This window comes from Ranitomeya variabilis, chromosome 4, assembly GCF_051348905.1.
Source record: "Ranitomeya variabilis isolate aRanVar5 chromosome 4, aRanVar5.hap1, whole genome shotgun sequence".
In the NCBI taxonomy this organism is placed as follows: domain Eukaryota; kingdom Metazoa; phylum Chordata; class Amphibia; order Anura; family Dendrobatidae; genus Ranitomeya; species Ranitomeya variabilis.
The window spans coordinates 253,324,622-253,351,903 of NC_135235.1; the positions used below are offsets into that span (position 1 = coordinate 253,324,622).

At 43.7% G+C, this 27,282-nt stretch overlaps 1 protein-coding gene across 24 annotated transcripts in view; it reads left to right on the top strand.

Moving 5' to 3' along the window:
- ROBO3 (roundabout guidance receptor 3) overlaps nucleotides 1–27,282 on the top strand; it is a 552,219-nt gene extending 524,937 nt beyond the window's left edge. For 12 of the 24 annotated variants that reach the window (XR_013213088.1, XR_013213087.1, XR_013213084.1 and 9 more), the window contains 18 exons: nucleotides 4,738–4,904; nucleotides 4,987–5,108; nucleotides 13,506–13,722; nucleotides 15,326–15,450; nucleotides 16,301–16,472; nucleotides 16,554–16,742; nucleotides 16,844–16,867; nucleotides 16,949–16,991; nucleotides 17,395–17,543; nucleotides 17,901–18,176; nucleotides 19,485–19,623; nucleotides 20,082–20,306; nucleotides 20,443–20,612; nucleotides 21,270–21,380; nucleotides 22,787–22,960; nucleotides 23,199–23,350; nucleotides 23,835–23,945; nucleotides 26,525–27,282. Coding sequence is in view for 2 of the 24 variants with exons in the window: in XM_077249556.1 (XP_077105671.1) it covers nucleotides 4,738–4,904; nucleotides 4,987–5,108; nucleotides 13,506–13,722; nucleotides 15,326–15,450; nucleotides 16,301–16,472; nucleotides 16,554–16,742; nucleotides 16,844–16,867; nucleotides 16,949–16,991; nucleotides 17,395–17,543; nucleotides 17,901–18,176; nucleotides 19,485–19,623; nucleotides 20,082–20,306; nucleotides 20,443–20,612; nucleotides 21,270–21,380; nucleotides 22,787–22,960; nucleotides 23,199–23,350; nucleotides 26,525–26,536 (2,467 nt within the window). In the remaining 22 variants the exon portion in view is untranslated. The remainder of the gene's footprint in view (nucleotides 1–4,737; nucleotides 4,905–4,986; nucleotides 5,109–13,505; nucleotides 13,723–15,325; nucleotides 15,451–16,300; nucleotides 16,473–16,553; nucleotides 16,743–16,843; nucleotides 16,868–16,948; nucleotides 16,992–17,394; nucleotides 17,544–17,900; nucleotides 18,177–19,484; nucleotides 19,624–20,081; nucleotides 20,307–20,442; nucleotides 20,613–21,269; nucleotides 21,381–22,786; nucleotides 22,961–23,198; nucleotides 23,351–23,834; nucleotides 23,946–26,524) is intronic. The other 12 variants (XR_013213093.1, XR_013213092.1, XR_013213096.1 and 9 more) reach the window with 4 other exon arrangements.

Here is a 27,282-nt window from a genome sequence, read left to right on the forward strand (position 1 = left end):
TTGTCTCCCATAGTTGAGGTCTACCTATGATGTAAATTACAGACGCCTCTCATCTTTTTAAGTGGTGGAACTTGCACTATTGCTGACTGACTAAATACTTTTTTGCCCCACTGTATATATATAAATTATATTACTGTCTTACACCAATTAATCAAGACCGTAGATGTATATAGTAATAATGAGCCGGTGGTTCTATCTAATCACCACCGGACGTCAGTCCTATTCACCACCATGGTACTGAAAAGCTTCCACTATAATGTATAGTAAAATACACCAGAATATAGCTACTACTATAATATACTATACTACTATAATACTGCTCCTATGTACAAGAATATAACTACTATAATACTGCTCCTATGTACAAGAATATCAATACTATAGTACTGCCCCCTATGTACAAGAATATAACTACTATAAGATTGCCCCTATGTACAAGAATATAACTACTATAATACTGCCCCCTATGTACAAGAATATAACTACTATAATCAGGGCTGTGGAGTCGGTAAGCCACAGTTGCGACTCCGACTCCTGGATTTTATCAGGTTCTGACTCCTTCATAAATGGCCAATTCGTAACAATAAATTTACTGTTGTAAAATATTAACATCGTGCTTATTCAGTTTCTCACCATCATATAAGTAATCAGACCACTTAGAGCAAAAGCTATATTTATTAGAATACAATTAGAATATAGCAAATAACTTTTATAAACTTTTATAAACTCTTGTACGTAAATATGCAATAAAGGCCATGTGCACACGTTCAGTATTTTTCGCGTTTTTTTCGCGTTTTTTCGCTATAAAAACGTGATAAAAACGCGAAAAAAACGCTTACATATGCCTCCTATTATTTTAAGTGTATTCCGCATTTTTTGTGCAAATGTAGCCTTTTTTTCCGCGAAAAAATCGCATCGCGGAAAAAAAAGCAACATGTTCATTAAAATGCGGAATTGCAGGGGATTCCGCACACCTAGGGGTCCATTGATCTGCTTACTTCCCGCACGGGGCTGTGCCCACGATGCGGGAAGTAAGCAGATTATGTGCGGTTGGTACCCAGGGTGGAGGAGAGGAGACTCTCCTCCACGCACTGGGCACCATATAAGTGGTCAAAAAATAAGAATTAAAATAAAAAACAGTCCTATACTCACCCTCGATGTCTTCCCGCCTCCACTGCACGCTGCCGTTCGGTTCCTGTAGCTGGTGTGCGGCGAAAGACCTGCCGATGACGTCACTGTCCTGTGATTGGTCATGAGCGGTCATGTGACCGCTCACGTGACCGTGACGTCACGGAAGGTCCTGTGCGCACAGACCAGCTATAGGAAGAGGAGCCGGATGCCGGTGAGGAGATGTCTGGGTGAGTATAAGCATTTTTTTATTTTTTTTATTATTTTTAAACATTCTATCTTTTACTATAGATGCTGCATAAGCTGCATCTATAGTAAAAAGTTGGTCACACTTGTCAAACGCTATGTTTGACAAGTGTGACCAACCTGTCAGTCAGTTTTCCAAGCGATGCTACAGATCGCTTGGAAAACTTTAGCATTCTGCAAGCTAATTACGCTTGCAGAATGCTAAAAAAACGCGAAAAAAACGGAAAAAAAAACGCAAAAAAAAAAATGCGGATTTCTTGCAGACAATTTCCGGTTTTCTTCAGGAAATTTCTGCAAGAAATCCTGAACGTGTGCACATACCCAAACACTGTTATGCAGTTAATAAGAAGAAATCTATAAATTTGTCCTCAGAAAAAGTATTGCCTCTGTCAGATCCTCCTTCATGGATGCCCTCAAATCTGATCTAATTATTTTGAGAGCAGAGAACAACCTCTCTACACTAACTTGGGTTGGTGGCAAAGCAGTAACCACTCGGGCAACATCTCTGACAATGTCAGGATACAGAGGAATCGCTTCTTGCACTGTTATTTTTGATGAACGGTCAAATTTCTCAATTTTTTTTTTGGGTACACATGAAAAATTCTGCTGAAATGTACTGGCTGTGTTCTTTGATGGGGATGACTCTTCTTCTATGCGGGAACGCTTTGCACGGTCCTTGTGATCCAAATATTTTTCTAAATTAAATTCTTCATCAGTTGGTGAGGGTGAAGATGTGGCAGGACGACCAAATTCTTCTTGTTCCTCCTGACTGTTCTGCAACCCTTTCACCCTTACTGCTATTTCAAACAGAGCTTCTTTTCCTTTAGTTAGCTGTTGATCATCTAGAAGAATCCGAAGCATTGGGTCTACATAAACAGCTGCCAAAAGAATGTTATTTTGTAATAGTAGCTCCTCTCTCCGTTTCATTGATGTAGCAATGCCACTTGCAATTAACTCTCTTCTTTGGGACAGGCGAAACATCAGGTTCTTCCACTCCTTTAAGAAAATACCTGGAGTTAAGTCCTCTGCTTGTAATTTTTTAGTCACTGTAAATGGGTGCTCTAGCAATTTTTCCAGCTCAGCCACCTGATTCCACTGACTTTCATTTAGTGTCAGTTGAGGGTTAGCCATGTCTACAAGAAAGGTTTTCAGTTCAACCAAGCGCTGAACCATTAAGTAAGTACTGCCCCATCGTGTGGCTTGATCAATAATTGCCCCTTTTCCAGCACGTCTCTTCAAAATTGAGTCAACTTTAGGGGTTCTGGCAACAGTAGCCAATTTTCTCACCTTGCCAATCAGTGCAGCAGCATGTCCTTCTTGCAGACTGTCTCTTATAGCCAGCTGTAGCGTATGCACAACACAGCGCATGTGATGAATGAAAGAACGTATTGACACAGTTTCAACAAGATCATCTAAACTATCATGTTGCTGTTCATCTGAAGCAACTTCAGTTTGCTCCTCAGTTACAATACTGTGTTCCTCTATTTCAAACATTTCTTTGTCTGTGGACCCAGAATGTTCTTCTAGCTGCTGGTCACCATCATTACTCTCATTCATTAGCTTAATAGTACTTATCATATTTGAAGCATTGCCAGTTACGACAGAAAGAACTTGCTCTTTTTCAAGTTCATAGTCTTGCAGAACCTTTTCCACCAAGACCCGGAGAAACTCACTGGTGTGATGAGCTTTGGTGTCTTTTACTGCCAATGTCTTGGTAACTATTTCATTTTTGTCACAAACAAATCGGACATTGATGGCAAAATAGTTCACTCTGTGACGTATGCAGGCATCCATTTTAAGAAACAGAAAGCGTCCATTGAGAGTTTTTTTTAAGTTCTTCCTTTTGTTTAAAAGCTTCTTCGATTACTAATTTTCTAATACTCTCTCTCTCCAGAGAAACACCAAGCTTGCGGGCCATTTCCCCATTCAGACACATAAAAGCTAGTCGTGAAAATAATGAAATAGGCACACTATCCTTTACAACAAAAGCTCTATGATCTGTTTTTTAAATGTATCTACTGTCATTGTCACAGTAACTTTGTCACTGACAAAATATCTTGCAACTGATGGCTGCAAAGTTCTCTGCTCCTTTGTTTGGCTGGAAAAGCTGGGCACTGGTTCATTGGTTTGGATGCAGTCTTTCTCATCCACTGCTTTCAGTACTTCTGGATGAAAGGGCTATAAATGTCTCTTTAGATGAGAAGCTCTAGTAGGAGCATTTTTATCTTTGCCTGAATATGCACTGATCTTGGCTTCACAGCATTTGTTTTCGTCTGGATCATATACACTGACAGACCTAATGTTTTCTATCTTGAGTGATGGTGAAATGTTCAAATACAGCTGATTTAATGTGACGCTTCTTTGACATTCTCAGGTTTTTAATTCTGCATTCACAATCCAAATGACAATTGTTTTTCCTAAAAACAGTTGTACAAATTTGCCAGGTTGTACAACTGATATAGTGGTCAGTAATACTGTTATTCCTCATGTACTCACAGTTAACTGATGCAAAGTTTGTTGAAAGGATAATACTTCTTACAGTCTTCCTCTTCTGAGTAGCAGCTATGAGATGCTTGGAAGACGCACACCTAGTAAACATCTAGTCTAGAGGAGGAGCTTTACTACTAAGAATTTGCAACACATTTTCAGTTTCATACATTGTAAGTAGGGGGGTTGGGGCACCATGAGGTTAACCAAGTATAAGATTAGATAAGGGCAGTGGAGAACAGTGACACACAAGAAGTAAGAAATGTCTCTATCTCCAGCAGAACTGCTTATTACTGTTGTTCATAGTTTGATAGAACATATATATTTGAGTAACATTTATAAAATTCATATGAAAGTTCAATTATGAAATATTAATACATTTTTTTTAAAGCTGGAGTCAGTACATTTCTACCGACTCCAACCAAAACTAACTCCGAATCCACGACTCCGACTCCACAGCCCTGACTATAATATTGCCCCTATGTACAAGAATATAACTACTATAATACTGCCCCCTATGTACAAGAATATAACTACTATAATACTGCTCCTACCTACAAGAATATTACTACTATAATACTGCCCTTATGTACAAGATTATAACTACTATAATACTGCTCCTATGTACAAGAATATAACTACTATAATACTGCCCATTATATACAAGAATAGAACTACTATAATACTGCCCTTATGTACAAGAATATAACTACTATAATACTCCCCTTATATACAAGAATATAACTACTATAATACTGCTCCTAACGTACGTACAAGAATAGAACTACAAAACTGCCTCTACGCTGGCATATTATAGTGATAACACAATGATGTGTCTTTTCCTACGTTATTAATTTCTCGTTTACCCCGGCGCAGCCAGTCAGCGGGCAGTACCTGGCAGACTGTAGCGGATAATGTCAGGATGGAGAAACACACGGTCATCGGTCTGAACCCAAACACCATTTATCTGTTCATCATCCGAGCAATGAATTCTTATGGCCTCAGTGATCCCAGTCCAATATCGGAGCCTGTGCGCACACAGGGTGAGTCGGATGTTGGTATTATTTTTATTCCGCCTCTTTCTTTCTCCTATACGGTCTTTCACTATGTTGCTGTACTTTGCAGACATCAGTCCCACACGTCAAGGTGTCGACCATCGCCAGGTACAGCGCCAGCTCGGGGAGGTCGTGATTCAGCTCCAGAAGCCGATCATCCTCACCTCCTCCACGGTGCAGGTCACATGGACGGTCAGTTTCATTTAATGGCCGCCACTTTTGTCACATCTCAGGTGACGCGGACAATGCATCTTGTATGTTTGGGGCGGCGGTCACATAAGCGACCCCCTGTGTGAGAGGTGGTGCTGGTGCCCGGCACCATCCACACTTTTGTTGCCGCTTGTACTATACTTGTGCTACTTTGTGTAACTGTAAAACTACAGCTGTCTGCGCATTCTGGGAGTAGTAGTTCTGCAGCATATAGACATCCGCAGGTTGCAGCTCACTAGGGAAGACTGATGCCTCCATTCTGTGCTCTGATATTTCTCCGTCTGTTCCTATGGTGTATTATGCATCGGTGCAGTTATGTGACGCCCCGCCATGGCGGGAACGGGGAGAGGTGAATATTTTGTGTGTGTGTGTATGTATGTATGTATGTATGTATGTGTGTGTATATGTATGTGTATATGTATGTATATGTGTATATATATATATATATATATATATATATATATATATATATATATATATATATATATATATATATATATATATATAGTCTCTTACAGGAAGCGACTAGAGGCTGTTATTTTTGCAAAAGGAGGATCTATTAAATATTAATGTCACTTTTCTGGTGGGGTGCCCATACTTATGCACCTGTCAAATTTTGATTGAATGCAGATTGCACATTTTCTGTTAGTACAATAAACCTCATTTCAAGGCAGAAACATTACTGTGTCCAACAGTTATTAGATATATGAAACTGAAATAGCTGTTGCAAAAAAAATTTTTTTTATAAAACATTAAGCTTAAGATTAATAGGGGTGCCCAAACTTTTTCACATAACTGTATATGGAGGACTGGGGGGTGCATTATACTATATGGAAGACTATGGGTGCATTATACTATATGGAGGACTGTGGGGTGCATTATACTCTATGGAGGACTATGGGCTGTGCATTATACTATATGGAGGACTGGGGTGCATTATACTATATGGAGGAATATGGGTGCATTATACTATATGGAGGAATATAGGTGCATTATACTATGTGGCGGACTGTGGGTTGCATTATACTATATGGAAGACTGGGGGGCGCATTAAACTTATATGGAGGACTATGGGTGCATTATACTATATGGAGGACTATAGGGTGCATTATACTATATGGAGGACTGGGGGGTACATTATACTATATGGATGAATATGGGTGCATTATACTATGTGGCGGACTGTGGGGTGCGCTATACTATATGGAGGACTGTGGGGTGCATTATACTATATGGAGGACTGGGGGGTGCATTATACTATATGGAGAACTGTTATGACCCCAATGGCGAGGGTCTCAGAGGAACGTGGAAGTCTGCAGAATACAAAAATCCAGCTCATAGGGAAGTGGTAACTGGGTTGACCATATATCTACTCCTAACGCCAACACTAGAAGTAGCCGGGGATCATTCCTACGTTGATTCTAGATGACACGCGCCAGCCGGAGAATCTAGCTACCCCTAGTAGAGGAAAACAAAGACCTTTCTTGCCTCCAGAGAAGGGGACCCCAAAGCTGGATAGAAGCCCCCCACAAATAATGACGGTGAGGTAAGAGGAAATGACAAACACAGAAATGAACCAGGTTTAGCACAGAGAGGCCCGCTTACTGATAGCAGAATAAAGAAAGGTAACTTATATGGTCAACAAAAACCCTATCAAAATCCACACTGGAAATTCAAGAACCCCCGAACCGTCTAACGGTCCGGGGGGAGAACACCAGCCCCCTATAGCTTCCAGCAAAGGTCAGGATATAGATTTGGAACAAGCTGGACAAAAATACAAAACCAAAACAAATAGCAAAAAGCAAAAGGCAGACTTAGCTGATATAACTGGAACCAGGATCAGTAGACAAGAGCACAGCAGACTAGCTCTGATAACTACGTTGCCAGGCATTGAACTGAAGGTCCAGGGAGCTTATATAGCAACACCCCTAACTAACGACCCAGGTGCGGATAAAAGGAATGACAGAAAAACCAGAGTCAAAAAACTAGTAACCACTAGAGGGAGCAAAAAGCAAATTCACAACAGTACCCCCCCCTTAGTGAGGGGTCACCGAACCCTCACCACGACCACCAGGGCGATCAGGATGAGCGGCATGAAAGGCGCGAACTAAATCGGCCGCATGAACATCAGAGGCGACCACCCAGGAATTATCCTCCTGACCATAGCCCTTCCACTTGACCAGGTACTGAAGCCTCCGCCTGGAGAGGCGAGAATCCAAGATCTTCTCCACCACGTACTCCAACTCGCCCTCAACCAACACCGGAGCAGGAGGCTCAGCAGAAGGAACTACAGGCACAATGTACCGCCGCAACAAGGACCTATGAAATACATTGTGAATAGCAAACGACACAGGAAGATCCAGACGAAAAGATACAGGATTAAGGATTTCCAATATCTTGTAAGGCCCAATAAAACGAGGTTTAAATTTGGGAGAGGAGACCTTCATAGGAACAAAGCGGGAAGAAAGCCATACCAAATCCCCAACGCGTAGTCGGGGACCCACACCGCGGCGGCGGTTGGCAAAGCGCTGAGCCTTCTCCTGTGACAACTTCAAGTTGTCCACCACATGATTCCAGATCTGCTGCAACCTATCCACCACAGAATCCACCCCAGGACAGTCAGAAGGCTCCACATGACCCGAAGAAAAGCGAGGATGGAAACCAGAGTTGCAGAAAAAAGGCGAAACCAAGGTGGCGGAACTAGCCCGATTATTAAGGGCAAACTCAGCCAACGGCAAGAATGTCACCCAATCGTCCTGATCAGCAGAGACAAAACACCTCAAATAAGCCTCCAAAGTCTGATTGGTTCGCTCCGTCTGTCCATTAGTCTGAGGATGGAAAGCAGACGAAAACGACAAATCAATGCCCATCCTACTACAAAAGGATCGCCAGAACCTGGAAACGAACTGGGATCCTCTGTCTGACACAATATTCTCAGGGATGCCGTGCAAACGAACCACGTTCTGGAAAAACACAGGAACCAGATCGGAAGAGGAAGGCAGCTTAGGCAAAGGAACCAAATGGACCATCTTAGAGAAGCGATCACATATCACCCAGATAACGGACATGCCCTGAGATAGCGGAAGATCAGAAATGAAATCCATGGAGATATGTGTCCAAGGTCTCTTCGGGACAGGCAAGGGCAAGAGCAAACCGCTGGCACGAGAACAGCAAGGCTTAGCTCGAGCACAAGTCCCACAGGACTGCACAAATGACCGCACATCCCTTGACAAGGAAGGCCACCAAAAGGACCTGGCCACCAGATCTCTGGTGCCAAAAATACCCGGGTGACCTGCCAATACCGAGGAATGAACCTCGGAAATGACTCTGCTGGTCCACTTATCCGGGACAAACAGTCTGTCAGGTGGACAAGACTCAGGCCTATCAGCCTGAAATCTCTGCAACACACGTCGCAGATCCGGAGAAATAGCTGACAAGATAACTCCATCTTTAAGAATACCAACAGGATCCGCGACTCCAGGAGCATCAGGCACAAAGCTCCTAGAAAGAGCATCGGCCTTCACATTCTTTGAACCTGGTAAATACGAGACAACAAAATCAAAGCGGGAGAAAAACAATGACCAGCGGGCCTGTCTCGGATTAAGGCGTTTAGCAGACTCGAGATACATCAGATTTTTGTGATCAGTCAAGACCACCACACGATGCTTAGCACCCTCGAGCCAATGACGCCACTCCTCAAATGCCCATTTCATGGCCAACAACTCCCGATTGCCCACATCATAATTTCGCTCGGCAGGCGAAAACTTCCTAGAGAAAAAGGCACAAGGTTTCATAACAGAGCAACCAGGGCCTCTCTGCGACAAAACGGCCCCTGCCCCAATCTCCGAAGCATCCACCTCAACCTGAAAGGGAAGTGAGACGTCAGGCTGGCACAAAACAGGCGCCGAAGTAAACCGGCGTTTCAACTCCTGGAAAGCCTCCACGGCAGCAGGAGCCCAGTTAGCTACATCGGAGCCCTTCTTGGTCATATCCGTCAAAGGTTTCACAATGCTAGAAAAATTAGCGATAAAACGACGGTAGAAGTTAGCGAAGCCCAAGAACTTCTGAAGACTCTTAACTGACGAGGGCTGAGTCCAATCAAGAATAGCTCGGACCTTGACTGGGTCCATCTCCACAGCAGAAGGGGAGAAAATGAACCCCAAAAAGGGAACCTTCTGTACACCAAAGAGACACTTTGAGCCCTTGACAAACAAAGAATTTTCACGCAAAATTTTAAAGACCAACCTGACCTGCTCCACATGCGAATCCCAATTATCAGAAAAAACCAAAATATCATCCAGATAAACAATCAAAAATTTATCCAGATACTTCCGGAAAATGTCATGCATAAAGGACTGAAAAACTGAAGGCGCATTGGAGAGCCCAAAAGGCATCACCAAGTACTCAAAATGACCTTCGGGCGTATTGAATGCGGTTTTCCATTCATCACCTTGCTTAATGCGCACAAGGTTGTACGCACCACGAAGGTCTATCTTGGTGAACCACTTGGCACCCTTAATCCGGGCAAACAAGTCAGACAACAGCGGTAAAGGATACTGAAATTTGACAGTGATCTTATTTAAAAGCCGATAATCAATACAAGGTCTCAAAGATCCGTCCTTTTTTGCCACAAAAAAGAATCCCGCACCAAGAGGGGAAGAAGACGGACGAATATGTCCTTTCTCCAGAGACTCCTTGATATATGAACGCATAGCGGTATGTTCAGGTACCGACAGATTAAACAGTCTTCCCTTAGGAAATTTACTGCCTGGGATCAAATCTATCGCACAGTCACAGTCCCTATGAGGAGGCAGTGCACTGGACTCAGACTCACTGAAGACATCCTGATAATCAGACAAATACTCCGGAACCTCCGAAGGCGTAGAAGAAGCAATAGACACAGGCAGGGAATCCCCATGAATACCACGACAGCCCCAACTTGAGACTGACATAGCCTTCCAGTCCAGGACTGGATTATGGGTCTGTAACCATGGCAGCCCTAAAACAACCAAATCATGCATTTTATGTAAAACCAGGAAACGTATCACCTCGCGGTGTTCAGGAGTCATGCACATGGTAACCTGTGTCCAATACTGCGGTTTATTTGCTGCCAATGGTGTAGCATCAATACCCCTAAGAGGAATAGGATTTTCTAATGGTTCAAGAGTAAAACCACAGCGCTTAGCAAATGAGAGATCCATGAGACTCAGGGCAGCACCTGAATCTACAAATGCCATGACAGGATAAGATGACAGTGAGCAAATCAAAGTTACAGACAGAATAAATTTAGGTTGCAAATTACCAACGGTGACAGGACTAACAACCTTAGCTATACGTTTAGAGCATGCTGAGATAACATGTGTAGAATCACCACAGTAGTAGCACAAGCCATTCCGGCGTCTATGAATTTTCCGCTCATTTCTAGTCAGGATTCTATCACATTGCATTAAATCAGGTGTCTGTTCAGACAACACTATGAGGGAATTTGCGGTTTTTCTATCACATTGCACCGAATTAGGTGTCTGTTCAGACAACACCATGAGGGAATTTGCGGTTTTGCGCTCCCGCAACCGCCGGTCAATTTGAATAGCCAGTGCCATAGTATCATTAAGACCTGTGGGAATGGGAAAACCCACCATAACATTCTTAATGGCTTCAGAAAGGCCATTTCTAAAATTAGCGGCCAGTGCACACTCGTTCCAATGTGTCAGCACGGACCATTTCCGAAATTTTTGGCAATACACTTCAGCCTCGTCCTGCCCCTGAGACATAGCCAGCAAGGCCTTTTCTGCCTGAATCTCAAGATTGGGTTCCTCATAAAGTAAACCGAGCGCCAGAAAAAACGCATCAAGATCAGCCAATGCCGGATCTCCTGGCGCCAGCGAAAAAGCCCAATCCTGAGGGTCGCCCCGTAAGAACGAAATAACAATTTTTACTTGCTGAGCAGAATCTCCAGATGAACAGGGTCTCAGGGACAAAAACAATTTACAATTATTCACGAAATTCCTAAACTTAAACCTGTCTCCGGAAAACAGTTCAGGAATCGGTATTTTAGGTTCTGACCTAGGATTTCTGATAACATAGTCTTGTATGCCCTGCACACGAGTAGCCAGCTGGTCCACACTTGTAATCAAGGTCTGGACATTCATGTCTGCAGCAAGCATAGCCACTCTGAGGTAAAGGGGAAGAAGAAAAAAAAAAAAAACTCAGAATCTTCTTTCTTATAATCCCTCTTCTGCAATGCATTAAACATTTAATACTGGCCTGGCAAACTGTTATGACCCCAATGGCGAGGGTCTCAGAGGAACGTGGAAGTCTGCAGAATACAAAAATCCAGCTCATAGGGAAGTGGTAACTGGGTTGACCATATATCTACTCCTAACGCCAACACTAGAAGTAGCCGGGGATCATTCCTACGTTGATTCTAGATGACACGCGCCAGCCGGAGAATCTAGCTACCCCTAGTAGAGGAAAACAAAGACCTTTCTTGCCTCCAGAGAAGGGGACCCCAAAGCTGGATAGAAGCCCCCCACAAATAATGACGGTGAGGTAAGAGGAAATGACAAACACAGAAATGAACCAGGTTTAGCACAGAGAGGCCCGCTTACTGATAGCAGAATAAAGAAAGGTAACTTATATGGTCAACAAAAACCCTATCAAAATCCACACTGGAAATTCAAGAACCCCCGAACCGTCTAACGGTCCGGGGGGAGAACACCAGCCCCCTATAGCTTCCAGCAAAGGTCAGGATATAGATTTGGAACAAGCTGGACAAAAATACAAAACCAAAACAAATAGCAAAAAGCAAAAGGCAGACTTAGCTGATATAACTGGAACCAGGATCAGTAGACAAGAGCACAGCAGACTAGCTCTGATAACTACGTTGCCAGGCATTGAACTGAAGGTCCAGGGAGCTTATATAGCAACACCCCTAACTAACGACCCAGGTGCGGATAAAAGGAATGACAGAAAAACCAGAGTCAAAAAACTAGTAACCACTAGAGGGAGCAAAAAGCAAATTCACAACAGAGAACTATGGATGCGTTATACTATGTGGAGGAATATGGGTGCGTTATACTATATGGAGGACTGTGGGGTGCATTATATTATATGGAGGACTGTGGGTGCACTATACTATATGGAGGAATATAGGTGCATTATACTATGTGGCGGACTGTGGGTTGCATTATACTATATGGAAGACTGGGGGACGCATTAAACTTATATGGAGGACTATGGGTGCATTATACTATATGGAGGACTATAGGGTGCATTATACTATATGGAGGACTGGGGGGTACATTATACTATGTGGCGGACTGTGGGGTGCGTTATACTATATGGAAGACTGGGGTGCATTATACGATATGGAGGACTGTGGTGAACACTGCAGATGTGCTGCTAACATGATGTTGTATGGGGACAGATTGATCTACTAGTGATCGTTCTGTCCCAATCATTGTTCCTCAGCCGGTGTAAAGAGGCCGGGAAACAAGTGTCGAACGACTTCAATATTGTTGGTCATACTTGCATAACGACCTGAACTCAGCGCATGTAAATACAACTGAAATGTTTTGTTTGATGGTGGAATATGTGAGCATTTGGGGCCCCACTTTTACACAAGGCCCCACTTTGTCTAAACCCGGCCATGATCCTCCATCATTGCTTTCAACTGTATTGGCATCTAAGATGCTTATACTATTGAATGTAAGATGCCAGGGGCCCCCCCAAGCCGGCTCTGGCATCGGGACTCCCTGACTATTAGCGTCATGCCACTGGCTGGGGGCCCCTGGGAGAATGGAGACCCTAATAAATGCCTACTTTGCCCTGCCCTAATGTCAGCCTGGCTGTAAGATGGCAAGCGGCCGCGTCCTGCCACACATCCTGGCGTGAGGGGAATAAAAGCCGTCAGTTGTGTATTGAGAGTGTGCGTAAAATGCACATTGCATCAAGTAATCAAGGCCTCCCGGAGGGCACAAATCCGCAGAGCTCAGCGACCGGCCGTCGATCACACTGAGTGGTCTGACAGCTGCTGAAGTCTGTAGCACGTCACATGCGCATGTGTATGTGTGTAATATGAGTATATACGCATACACACATACATACGCATGTACAAATACATACATACATACATACACACATACATACATACACACATATACACATACATACGCACATATACACATACATGCATGCATACACACATACATACACAAACATATACACATACATACACACATACATACACATATATATATACACATACATACATCTACACACATACATCTACACACATACATCTACACACACACACACACACACACACACACACACACGTACACGTACACGTGTTTACAGTATCGTCCTCACTGCTCGCAGGTTGACCGCCAGGCTCAGTTCGTCCAGGGTTACAGAGTCATGTACAGGCCCAAGTCCAGCATTTGGGTGGTGCAAGATGTGAAGTCTCCGACCGAACGCACCGCCATCCTGGTGGCCCTGAAGAGAGGCACAGAGTACGAAATAAAAATTCGCCCTTACTTTGACGAGTTCCAGGGCATGGACAGCGACATCTTGCTGGTGCGCACCCCCGAGGAAGGTAAGAGCAGGACATGCTGCACTGATTGGAAGGATGGTGAGGCTCCCCTTCCTCCTAGGCTTAGTATTATCGGGGAGGGGAAGAAGCCATTACTCTGCACACAGCGTTACTATAAGGTGTGTGCAGCCACAATATGGGCCCGGAGCACACGCGTGAGACCACCTGAATTAGATTGTGACCTTCATCTTCAGGAATGTGCCGACCTAACAGCGAAAGTATGTAAGGACCGCGACACGGGAGGATGAGACGGCGTGATAATCAGCCGGGAGAGCGTGGGTGGGAGACAGAGCGCAAAGCGCGGCATCAGAAAGCCGGATGATGGGATGTTAGAGCTTAGTTCACACGCAAAATTGTACACGACTATAATGTAGCAGGATATAATGCTGGACTGCAATAGTGCACTGATATGTACCGTAATCACACCCCAACATTGTGTTACCGGAACTTCACTAATATGTACGGTAATATATACTACGCATCACACTTATATACTATGTATTATACAGATATATACGGTAATATACACTACGTATTACACTGATATATACGGTAATATATACGATGTATTATACAGATATATACGGTAATATACACAATGTATCACACTAATATATACGGTAATATATACTATGTATTATACAGATATATACGGTAATATACACTACGTATTACACTGATATATACGGTAATATACACTATGTATCACACTAATATATACGGTAATATATACTATGTATTATACAGATATATACGGTAATATACACTACGTATTACACTGATATATACGGTAATATACACTATGTATCACACTAATATATACGGTAATATATACTATGTATTATACAGATATATACGGTAATATACACTACGTATTACACTGATATATACGGTAATATACACTATGTATCACACTAATATATACGGTAATATATACTATGTATTATACAGATATATACGGTAATATACACTACGTATTACACTGATATATACGGTAATATATACTATGTATTATACAGATATATACGGTAATATACACTATGTATCACACTAATATATGGTAATATACACTACGTATCGCACTAATATATGGTAATATACACTACGTATCGCACTAATATATGGTAATATACACTATATACTGTAATATATACTACGTATCACACTAATAGTACAATAATATACACTATGTATCGCACTAATCTATATGGTAATATACACTATGTATCGCACTAATATATATAGTAATATACACTATGTATCGCACTAATATATACGGTAATATACACTATGTATCACACTAATATATGGTAGTATACACCATGTTTCACACTATATACTGTAATACACACTAGCTATCGCACTATTATACGGTAATATTCACTATGTATCACAGTAAAATATACTGTAATGTATTTCAGCGTTATTACAGTATATAATAAATTGTAGCTGCTTATATTCTGCTTTATACCACAATGTTCCTTGGATTTGTATATGGTTTCTAGGAGTGTCGGGGCGTTGGGCACAGGGGTGTTCGCACTTTTGGCCGCCATCTTTATTTTCTGCAGTGATTTTCTCATCTTTCCATAACTTCTGTAATTCACAGTCCCCAGCGCTCCACCACAATCTGTCGCTGTCGTGACCGTCGGCACCAGTAACAGCACGAATATCAGTATTACATGGGAGCCTCCCCCCGTGGAGCATCAGAACGGCATTATCCAGGACTATCGGGTGAGTGCAGTGATGAGCGGATACAGGACGATCATTCTCATGACCTGCTCCAAACATGAAATAACCCGGCTGACGCTCCATCTCCACATGGCTGCATGCTACTGCGGTGAAAACTGTCTGCACGGGGCTAACAGCAGAGGTCCCCCCGTCTGGGCTCCCACCTGAGCGTGCTGATGAGGGAAATCCCTCCATACTGTAGCTGCTCTCTGATTTCAGTGCACATCTCAATGTTGTACTGATCTAACTGATTGCACACGGCCCCGGCAGTGAGACTACCCACAATCAGATCCAGTGATGCATGTGGCCCCGGCAGTGAGACCCCACCACCACAGATGGATCCAATGATGTATGTTGCCCCGGCAGTGAGACCCCCACAATCAGATCTAGTGATGCAAGTGGCCTCAGGAGTGAGACCCCCACAATCACATGGCCCCAGCAGTGAGACCCCAACAATAAGATGCATCCAGTGACACATATGATTTAGGTCTTAAGCCCCTGGGCCAGCACAGTGTGACTCCAGGTTATCGCCACCATAGCAGAAACAGGTGCTGCATTACTCCTCTCTTGTACACGCGGACTTCTTCCTGCCCCCGGGGTTTCACACACAGACTTCTTCCTGCCCCCAGGGTCTCACACGCTGACTTCTTCCTACCCTCGGGGTCTCACACACAGACTTCTTCCTGCCCCCAGGGTCTCACATACGGACTTCTTCCTGCCCCCGGGGTTTCAAACACAGACATCTTCCTGCCCCCAGGGTCTCACACACGGACTTCTTCCTACCCTCGGGGTCTCACACAAAGACTTCTTCCTGCCCCTGGGGTCTCTCACACAAGTCCATTCTCTTTCACAGATTTGGTGTTTAGGAAATGAGTCTCGTTATCACATGAACCGGACGGTGGACGGCACGCTGCACAGCACGCTCATACGGGGCCTGGTCCCTGGGATTCTTTACCGAGTTGAAGTTGCGGCAGCCACGAGCGCCGGCTTTGGCGTTAAGAGCCAGCCAATCACCATCCAGATCAGTATGTATCCCTCCTGTGAGATAATCTTCTAAGCCTTTTGGTGTTGCCCGTCATACCCTTCTCTCTCTTGTTTCACCCCAGAACCATCGTCCGATCACGTCTCCATTAACACTGGAGATAGCGTCAGTCTGACCGAGCAGATCACGGATGTTGTGAAGCAGCCAGCGTTCATTGCAGGCATTGGGGGAGCATGCTGGGTAATCTTAATGTGCTTCAGTGTCTGGATATACTGCCGCAGGAAGAAAAGGAAAGAGATGAGCCATTATACGGGTAAGTGAGCCCAAAATAGTCAAACATATTTACATGTTTATCTGTGGACCTGGCATAACCGCACCACAGAACACTAATTCATGCCTCGCCTTCTCTTGCAGCTTCCTTCGCCTACACCCCAGCAGGTAACCATCCACTTGCACTAATCATTCTCATCCTCACTGTAAATATATTTATCTTGTATTATGCTATTTTTGTTTTTTCAGTGTCTTTTCCACACACTGAGGGCTCCAGTCATATAACAGCCAGGTGAGAGATCATGTGTGAACGCATTATATAAGGTACCTCGTACATATCGGCCATACAGCTCAGGTTTACATCAATACAGCAAGTAAGATGCATAGTAGGTAGCATAAATTGCTCTACATTGACTGTCCAGAGTGACCGTATGTATGATATATATATATATATATATATATATATATATATATATATATGCACCTCGGGCCTTAAAGGGCTGTTCATAACAGTTGTGTAATTTCCTATCGCCATGGGCCACCCGACAAAGTATCACAGACTTAAATTTATGACCTGCTTATTATAATATTATTACCCTTCTACTTTATTTCTCTGCTTTAGTTCATTATATACTGGGCTAAGCGTGATTTCAGATCCCATTGCGGTTCCTTAAATATTTGTTTGTTGTCCCTAGGCCTGGCATGTTGGCAACAAGTGCATCCAATTACCCCTGGCTGGCAGATTCCTGGCCTGCAACCAATCTCCTGAGGAATGGCAAACCTAAGGAGGCTGCAGTGAACTGCTGCCCTGGAAACCTCAACCCTTCAGAGAGATACTACAATGGTAAGCGGCATAGGCCCCTTGCGGTACCTGCATTGTTCGCACCTTGATGACCATGAAATGACTGGCCAGCAATAATTATTGCAGTGACCAATTGCCTTCTGCTGTCCAGACAGCTTGTTTTTACTAAACAGTCATGGATGAGATTATAATGACTTGTGCTGGAGCAAAAAACATATGAGTTTTCCAATAGTCGTTCTTTGTTATGATGCAGAGAAAATCTCATTTCAGCTCTGTGTGTATTAATTTAGAGAACCATTCACACAGCCCAATGCTGCGATCACAGAATAGTCTCCTATCATTAATGGAGTAATTACAAGGAATTATTTAGAAATTTTAAACCACTTCTGATTCGGGCAGATGCTGGGATCTCTAACTACATCGCACAAACTGAGAAATTTGGGACTGGAGTTTCAGATGGGCCAATCTACAGCACCATTGACCCCACCAGTGATGACATGAGGACATTTAATGGAGTGTACTCGCCGCACACTACTCCCTACGCAACCACGCCTGTTGTGCCCTACGGGGGTCAGAACCTGCACTCCCCAGAATCGGAGGACAATGCCTGGAACGTTCAAGCCGGGACATCTGGAATCCTGTATGCACAGCCTGAGCGAAACAAGGCAGAAAATGGTATTATACGGGTTTACTTTCAGATACAGAATTACATTTAGGATATATCCGGAAGCTTATTCCTCAGTTGATGCTCCCTCAAATCTGCATGGGTAACAAAGAGTTTATGCCCTACTAAATTAAAAGGGTGAAAATCCACATGTTAAGGCTTAAAAGACATGCAACACATATCATTGTGTGCACGGAGGAGTCCTTCTCATACACTTTCCTGGTGTTCAGCAGATTTTACTTGTGCAAATGTAAAAATTGCAGCAATTCCAGCACATGTGGATTTACCTGATTGTGGGGAAGGAAGGACACTAAGCCCATATCTGAGACACAACAGGGATTAGCACATTTCACTAGATATAGTCCTTTACTTCACTAGTAACTGGCACTGGTCACAAAACCCCCCGGTATAACAATATAACTACTGTAATAATGCCCCTATGTAGAAAAATGTAACTGTTATAATAATGCTCCCTGATAGTAATAGATTCTTGTGCATAGGGGGCTGTATTATAGTAGTTATATTCTTGTACGTAGGAGCAGTATTATAGTAGTTGTATTCTTGTACATAGGAGCAGTATTACAGTAGTTATATTCTTGTACATAGGGGCAGTATTACAGTAGTTGTATTCTTGTACATAGGAACAGTATTACAGTAGTTGTATTCTTGTACATAGGAGCAGTATTCTAGTAGTTATATTCTTGTATATAGGAGCAGTAGTATAGTAGTTATATTGCACGTAGGAGCAGTATTATAGTAGTTATATTCTTGTACATAGGAGCAGTGTTTTAGTAGTTATATTCTTGTATGTAGGAGCAGTATTATCGTAGTTATATTCTGATACATAGGAGCAGTAGTATAGTAGTTATATTCTTGCACATAGCAGCAGTAGTATAGTAATTATATTCTTGTATGTAGGAGCAGTATTATCGTAGTTATATTCTGATACATAGGAGCAGTAGTATAGTAGTTATAGTCTTGTACATAGGGGCAGTATTATAGTAGTTATATTCTTGTATATAGGAGCAGTATTATAGTAGTTATATTCCTGTACATAGGAGCAGTATTATAGTAGTTATATTCTTGTGCATAGGAGCAGCATTATAGTAGATATATTCTTGTAAATGGGGGCAGTATTATTTTATGTACTAGAATGTAACTGCTATAAAAGTGCCCCTGTGGAACTTTGCTGGCTGTGAGTAAATGAGTTAGGGCAGAATTTTGGTACAGTAATTAATGACTGTATGTATCTATTCTTTATTCACTCACCCTGTCCCATGAGATGAGTTTCTTTGTATATACATATTACTTTTTTCCAGTCTCTAAACCTGGTAAACAGAAGTCAATGGGAAAACCAGTGAAGACACCATCTCTGAATTGGACAGAAGTGCTGCCTCCTCCTCCACCAGCCAACGAGCTGAACCTCTTCCAGGATGAAGACTCTGACGTGGAGATGAAGTAAGTTTTCCTCCCAATCCGCCGCCTCTTCCAGCCCGAGCTTATGCTCCAGTGTCTGTCGGGCTGCAGGGGCCAGCAGATTCCTGGCGCACGATCGTGTTTGTTTATAATTGCACTGATGTAAGACGCTGCTGTCTGTAAACCACCGACGCCGCAACATTTAATAAACAATAATAAGCCGGATTTTCCTATGGGGCTGCTCACATATGTGAAGATTTCTGGTTGTCACGTTCATTTCTTTTTTTCCATGTTTATTGGATGTAATGTAAGTATTAATTGTCCTGGGAATATTACAGTTTAATAAATGGCAAATAATGATAGTATTACGAAGGAGGAGGACGTGATCCGCTAGTTATTTGGAAATAGTGTAAAGCTCACAATTTATGGATATTAGAAGTCATTCAGTATTATTTCTTTTCCTTCCTAAAATCAGAATCAAATTAATAATTTCTCCACAGTTCTGAGACAGAAGAATGGTGCCCACCGTTACCAGAAAGGACATATTTGATGGAAAACATTCCAGAAGATTGTCCTCCTCCACCACCTCGTGGGGAAGCTTCTTCTCCAGCACAGTCCTACGGTCAGCAGTCCACGGCAACACTTACCCCGTCCCCCCGAGACGAGCTGCATGAGTCTGAAGACATCCCAAGGCTACAACAGTTTGACCTTCCCCCTCATCCCCGGTAGGAAAACCTATGTTTCCCCCCAAGTACTCGTCATCCATCCACTGTAGTGTCTCCTATAGGTAGTGGATAAAGTGCATGAGTCTCAGAATCATCCAACCCCTACGGAGGACTCACTCCTTAATTTCGTCTGTAGCAGAATGCCGGCTGGATCTGTACCAATGCAGAGAGTCCCAAGTCCTCCTCCAACACAGTCTCACCCGAGCCTTCATACAGAGGGAGGGGAGACGCCACGGCACGGACATAGACGAAACCTCAGCCAAAATCCCACAATCAGCTCAGAGAATGTCAATTACCACAAGACAGGTCAGTAGAAGACAAAGTTCACTGTGATACTGCCCCCTATGTCAAAGAATACAACTACTAAAACACTGTCCAATGTTTACAAGAATATAACTGCTATAATACTGCTCCTATGTACAAGAATATAACTGCTATAATACTGCCCACATGTACAAGAATATAACTGCTATAATACTGCCCCTATGTACAAGAATATAACTACTATAATACTGTCCCTATGTACAAGAATATAACTGCTATAATACTGTCCCTATGTACAAGAATATAACTATTATAATACTGCCCACATGTACAAGAATATAACTGCTATAATACTGTCCCTATGTACAAGAATATAACTACTATAATACTGCTCCTATGTACAAGAATATAACTACTATAATACTGCCCCTATGTACAAGAATATAACTACTATAATACTGCCCCTATGTACAAGAATATAACTACTATAATACTGCTCCCTATGTACAAGAATATAACTACTATAATACTGCCCCTATATACAAGAATATAACTACTATAATACTGCTCCCTGTGTATAATATTTTTGCCTTGCCTTTATACATTACAGAGAAGTCTTACCTTTTGTATATAAGATATTTCAGGTTTGCTGTTAAATTAAGTAATTTTCTATTTTACTTTTTTAATTAAATCCTGCAGGAAAAGCACAAGCTCAGTGCGGAGACATGAGCAGCACTCCCCCGGGACAGAAATCAAAAGGAAAAAAAAAATCCAAGTCTTCTCATTACCGCCGGGAAGCCAAGCAAGGAGGTGCGTTATGTTATCTCTCATGATTTTAGGGAGAAAAAAAAATCTAAATTTTTTCCTAAAGAGCGGAAGTCCCAGGGTGCAATGAGCTGCAGGATCCACTGGTGGCACTGCATTGAGTACACTGATGTAATTATCTCTTTTTATAGAAATTTTAACTTTCCGGTTTCTAATTTCCATATTAGAAGCAAAACTTCATAATTTGGATCAATAATAACGCGACCAATAAAATACTTGTCCATAGATGACCCCTGTACTGAACACTGCCAGCAGCACGGACATTTCTTTACGTGGCCCCGTGGTTGAACTCGGCGTGTTTCATCTCGATCTCACAATAGGAGAACTATTCCTGCACATGTGACGGCGGCGACTCCCGGGGATCAGTAACTAAACTCCCCCCCCCGGTAACCCGATCCTCCATATCTGTTGCATCTTGAGGTCATTAGCGGCTCGGACAATCCCCACTTAATGGATTGGGTTTCCGCCTGGGTTGTTGTTGCTTTTAAATGGGAATTAAGGGAATTCACCAATGATGAGGAGATTAGATTTTCCCTGCAAAATGTTGGGATCCCCGGAAACTCAGAAGTGGATCACCTGTGACCCTCCCAGCCATTACCCATGCGGGCTGCATGACCTGTAGCATCGGGTTGGGTTCCTCCATCCTTCCCCACAGTACCTCTCCCTGACACTAGGTGGCAATCTGTAAGTATTCCCCATTCACATCGTTGTGAGCCCCCTTATACAGATCGGCCCCCAATGGCATTTGAGATTATTACGTATGGGGGGGATATCTGGGCAGGGGGAGGAATCAACGCTGCCGCTCTATTCATTGTCTATGGGACTGATGGAGAAAGCAGAGTTCAGCGCTGCGATCTGTCCGCCAGTCCTTACACAATGAAGGGAGCGGCGCTGTACGCGATTCCCCTCCTTTCCATTCATTGTCTATGGGACTGATGGATAAAGCAGAGTTCAGCGCTGCGCTCTGTCCGCCAGTCCTTACACAATGAAGGGAGCGGCGCTGTACGCGATTCCCCTCCGTTCCATTCATTGTCTATGGGACTGATGGATAAAGCAGAGTTCAGCGCTGCGCTCTGTCCGCCAGTCCTTACACAATGAAGGGAGCGGCGCTGCACGTGATTCCCCTCCGTTCCATTCATTGTCTATGAGACTGATGGATAAAGCAGAGTTCAGCGCTGCACTCTGTCCGCCAGTCCTTACACAGTGAAATGTAACGATCGGTGCTGCACGTGATTCCCCTCCGCTCCAATTATTTCTGCAGACGCCTGTTTTTGGGATCGGTGTGGTCCCATAGATGAGGTGACAACCTACAAATTTGGAGCAAAACCTTAAGTTATTTTAAGATATTCTATTATTACTTCATGTAAAGTCAATTGTTTATTGTTGCCTAGATCTCCCCCCTCCACCTGAGCCCCCTCCTGCCGACGAGGAGCCGGGCTCCCCCCGTATGGAGTACTGCAGCTCATCGCTGGAGAGGGACGCCAGCGCCACATCTTCTGTAGAGAGGAGGTCCGCAGCAGGACATCAGCGGGGAGGCACGACGCAAGCGCTTCACCACAGAGAAGGTAACGTCTCATTACACCTGCCCTGCCTGTCATATACAGGAAAGCCGACTGCGGGGGAATAGCACGAGACCCCTGAAGCTAGAACAGCCCCTCTAAGAAATGAGGAGATAAAAGCCACACCTGTATGTCCATGCAATCCCCCCAGACACATAGACGTCAGTGTAGCCAGTATCATAGCTGTCAGGATACGCGACGTCTGACCCCAGTAATGGACGCGGCCCCTCATCTCTTGTCGTAGATGAAGAAATCATTCCATACAGTAAACCCACCTTCCTATCCAGAAGTCAGATGTCCAGTAACTGCTCCACCTCAGGAAGCAGCTCGTCCCGGGGGTCCGGAGGCTCCAGGAATCATCCGTCTGGTAGAAGCAAAACAGGGGACCGGAAAGAGGTAAGAGACCCCAAAAGTATTTGCTAGATATTCACTGTGGAGATTGCGATTCTGGGGTCTTTTGTTGGGTTAGGTGACAGTTTTAGCTCTGCAGCAGATTCCCCCCGACCCCACTGTACATGGTGACGAGCGGCTGTTACATTGGGGTCTCCAGCTGGCGCTCTCAGGACTTGTATGTGACCGTGTTATTCAGTGATGGATCTGAGGAGTCACACCCCTCCATCCTGGGAAGAAAAACGGCATCTCCAGTACTGTACAGATTACAATGGCGCCTCCGTCCATCACCATATTGTAGTGGAGTGGTGAGCTGCTGCTCGGGGGGGATTTCACGAGGTGGTCTCTGGACCGCAGGATGATGAGCTTTGAGTCTTTTCACCGCCGCCTGGACAGCGGTCTAATGTTTCAAACACACGAGATGATATTTTACGTCTCATTGTTGTCCATGGGGCCCGATGAGTAATGGCGGCTCTCACCCACCTCATAGACGCAGCTGGAGCCCCCGGCGTTGACGGATCTCACCGACACATTGTGAAGGTTTTCAGCACCAGAACATTATTAACTTTAATGGCGGCACATGTGGAGGAAATTCGGGAACGTAAGTCATTAGTCATGTGCTCAGGGACATTTACAGCACAACTAGCAGACCTGCCATTCAGGGCTCTAGGAAAGTTAGAAAAGGCAAATAAAATATGTCCTGCAGCGATAATCAGGTTATATTATGTGAGAGCCCCAGCTGTCTCATGTGGCTGTATATCCCCTGCATACTACGGAGGCAAAGTCATTCAGGAACCTGGCAAAGATGGGTGGAATATTGACCAATGGCAACTGCTGAAATGTCCCAGGGATTTTTCTGTAATGGGAGACATTACTAGGATGATTTAAGAATAAAAAACGATAGAGGTTGGGCCGCTGCGGGCGGGAGATTTGGTTACGTGCTGCCCGCCCCAGGACATGGCACCTTCCTGCACAGGTGACTCGTGGCCCCGCACAGCAGTAAATGCCGCCATATCTCATCTCCACTGCAATCTCAACTTCAAAGATCCAGGGAGTCCGAGGCCTCGAGCAGAAACCCGATCACACGAGACTCGTGAAAGCCGAGAGCCCCACTCATTCCCAGGGGAAATACTACTGTAGGTGACAGGAGACATGATGGGTTTATCGGCCTCTTCATGTCGCTTCACTGACGGCTTCCATTCAAGTGGCAAAATGTCTCATCCTGGGGAAAGTCTCCCACAAGAATACAGGGACGACAGCGGATACAACACAAGGACCAGGCAAAACCGCTCACCTGTGTCTATTGCTCTGTGCTATCAGCCAGTTATCAGAGGCTGATTGTAGGCCTGGTGTTCCCTCTTATAAGAGTACTAGATGGTGGCCCGATTCTAACGCATCGGGTATTCTAGAATATGCTATTGCCCAGCCACGTAGTATATTGCCCAGCCACATAGTATATTGCCCAGCCACGTAGTATACTGCCCAGCGATGTAGTATATTGCCCAGCCACGAAGTATATTGCCCAGCCACATAGTATACTGCCCAGTCACGTAGTTTATTGGCCAGTCACGTAGTATAGTGCCCAGCCACATAGTATAGTGCCCAGCCACGTAGTATATTGCCCAGTGACGTAGTATAGTGCCCAGCCACATAGTATATTGCCCAGTCACGTAGTATATTGCCCAGTGACGTAGTATATTGCCGAGCCACGTAGTATGCATCATATCCCTGTTAAAAAAAAGAAATAAAATAAAAAATAGTTATATACTCACCTTCCGCAGCCTCAGGCTCGAAGCAGCCGGTTACCGCTCCTCGCGCGCTCCGGTCTGAAGATTGCATTGCGGTCTCGCGAGATGATGACAGAGACCGCTACGTCATCATCTCGCGAGATCACAGCATGGACCGGTTACCAGAGCGTCGCGAGCAGGGAAGGCCTGTTGTGGATCCGAGGGGCCGACGGACGGTGAGTATATAACGATTTTTTTTTAATTATTATTATTTTTAACATTAGATATGTTTACTATTGACACCGCATATTCAGCATCAATAGTAAAACGTTGGTTACACAGGGTTAATAGCAGCGTTAACCGACCGCGGGATAGCGCGGTCGGTTAACGCTGCCATTAACCCTGTGTGAGCGCTGACTGGAGGGGAGTACAGAGCGGGCGCTGACTGCGGGGAGGAAGGAGTGGCCATTTTCTTCCAGACTGTGCCCGTCGCTGATTGGTCGCGGCAGCCATGACAGGCAGCTGGCGAGACCAATCAGCGAACGAATAACCGTGACAGACAGACAGACGGAAGTGACCCTTAGACAATTATATAGTAGATACTCTATTCACACCCAGAGCTGCACTCAAAATTCTCATGGCTTTCTGAGTAAAATGTATACTCTTTTCTCTGGTTCACCCACTGCATTGTCACACTCACACCCTGAATCCGGGCCTTGTTTTCTCGTGACATATTGGACTTCATGATAGCGGTAAAATTTATTCGATATAGCTTGCGTTTATTTATGAAAAAAAAAAAAATATGGCGAAAATGTTGTAATTTTCAAACTTTTCATTCTTATGCCCTTAAATCATAAAGTGGTGTCATATAAAATAGTTAATAAGTAACATTTCCCACACGTCTACTTTACATCAGCACAATTTTGGAAACTTTTTTTTGTTAGGACGTTATAAGGGTTAAAGGTTGACCAGCGATTTCTAATTTTTCCAACAAAATTTACAAAACCATTGTTTTTAGGGACCACCTCACATTTGAAGTGATGAATTATCCTTGGGTAATATATTTGTCTATGTTCCCAGTGTTCAGTTTTTTGTGTCGTGACTGCACACTAGCACAATATTTAGTAAACCCATTATGGACATGACATTGTAGCCATGCATACAGGTTTGCCTGTATGTCGATATCTACTGCTTCTGCTGTCCTTCGTGTTCTGTTTTTGTGGTTTGAGGCTCCTCTTAATATTTAAAACGCTTTATTTCACCAACTTTTAAAATTCACACAGATATAGAAAATAAAATTACCTTGTAATTGCAAACACTTCTTGATTTTCTTGCATTGTACTTACCACAGGATTAGAATGTTTAAGTACAATCTCTGTGTCGCCTCCATATAATTGTTTGTAATAAGAGGCCAATAAATCCTAATTCTCCTTATTTCTCTGTTATCCTCCAGGACAAGAGATGAGGAGCCTCCGGCTGCCGCTGATCACACTTTCCTGCCAAGACGTTGTACACAGAGACGTTTGGTCAAAGACACTTTAAAACATTTCCAGTATTTTCCATTCATGGCTTATTTATGACTTTTTCAGAACTTTTTTTGGAGGATTTTTCATGTAAATAACGGCGCCTGTTTCCAGAGACCAGAAAGGACATTACTATATTTATAAAAGTTACAACGAGCGAGTTGTACGATAAGAAAATGTCGCTGTTTTTGAATGTGCCAAGTTTTCTAGCCAGTACGACGTTTGCACTCTCGCGTGTACAGAACGACAGGACTGAAAAAAATTTAAAAAAAGGACAAAAAAAAAAAAGCACAAGGCTTGTTGCATGCGGCCCTGGCAAAGAGGCTTGAGATGGAGACTTGTGGCGCCAATTGGAGACATGGCGATGGAGACTGAGGACTGGTGCCATTGTGGCGCAAACTTAACTGAGACCTTTAATGACGCAGGGGCCTTAAAATACGTCTGTATTAGTAAAGGAGCCAATGGTGAGAAGCCCCTGAAGGCAGAAGATAGGAGAAGCCGTCACTGTGACAGTCGACTCTTTTGGTCTTTTACGAGTGGTGCTGTCGAGGCAGCGTCATGTGACTGCACTTGTAATAGGCCCAAAATTAATTTTTGTATGCTACAAATAAAGATTTTTGCTAAACATTCTAAAAGATTTGTGACAATATGGATCCGACCGCTGGCAAATCCACATCCAACAACTCGC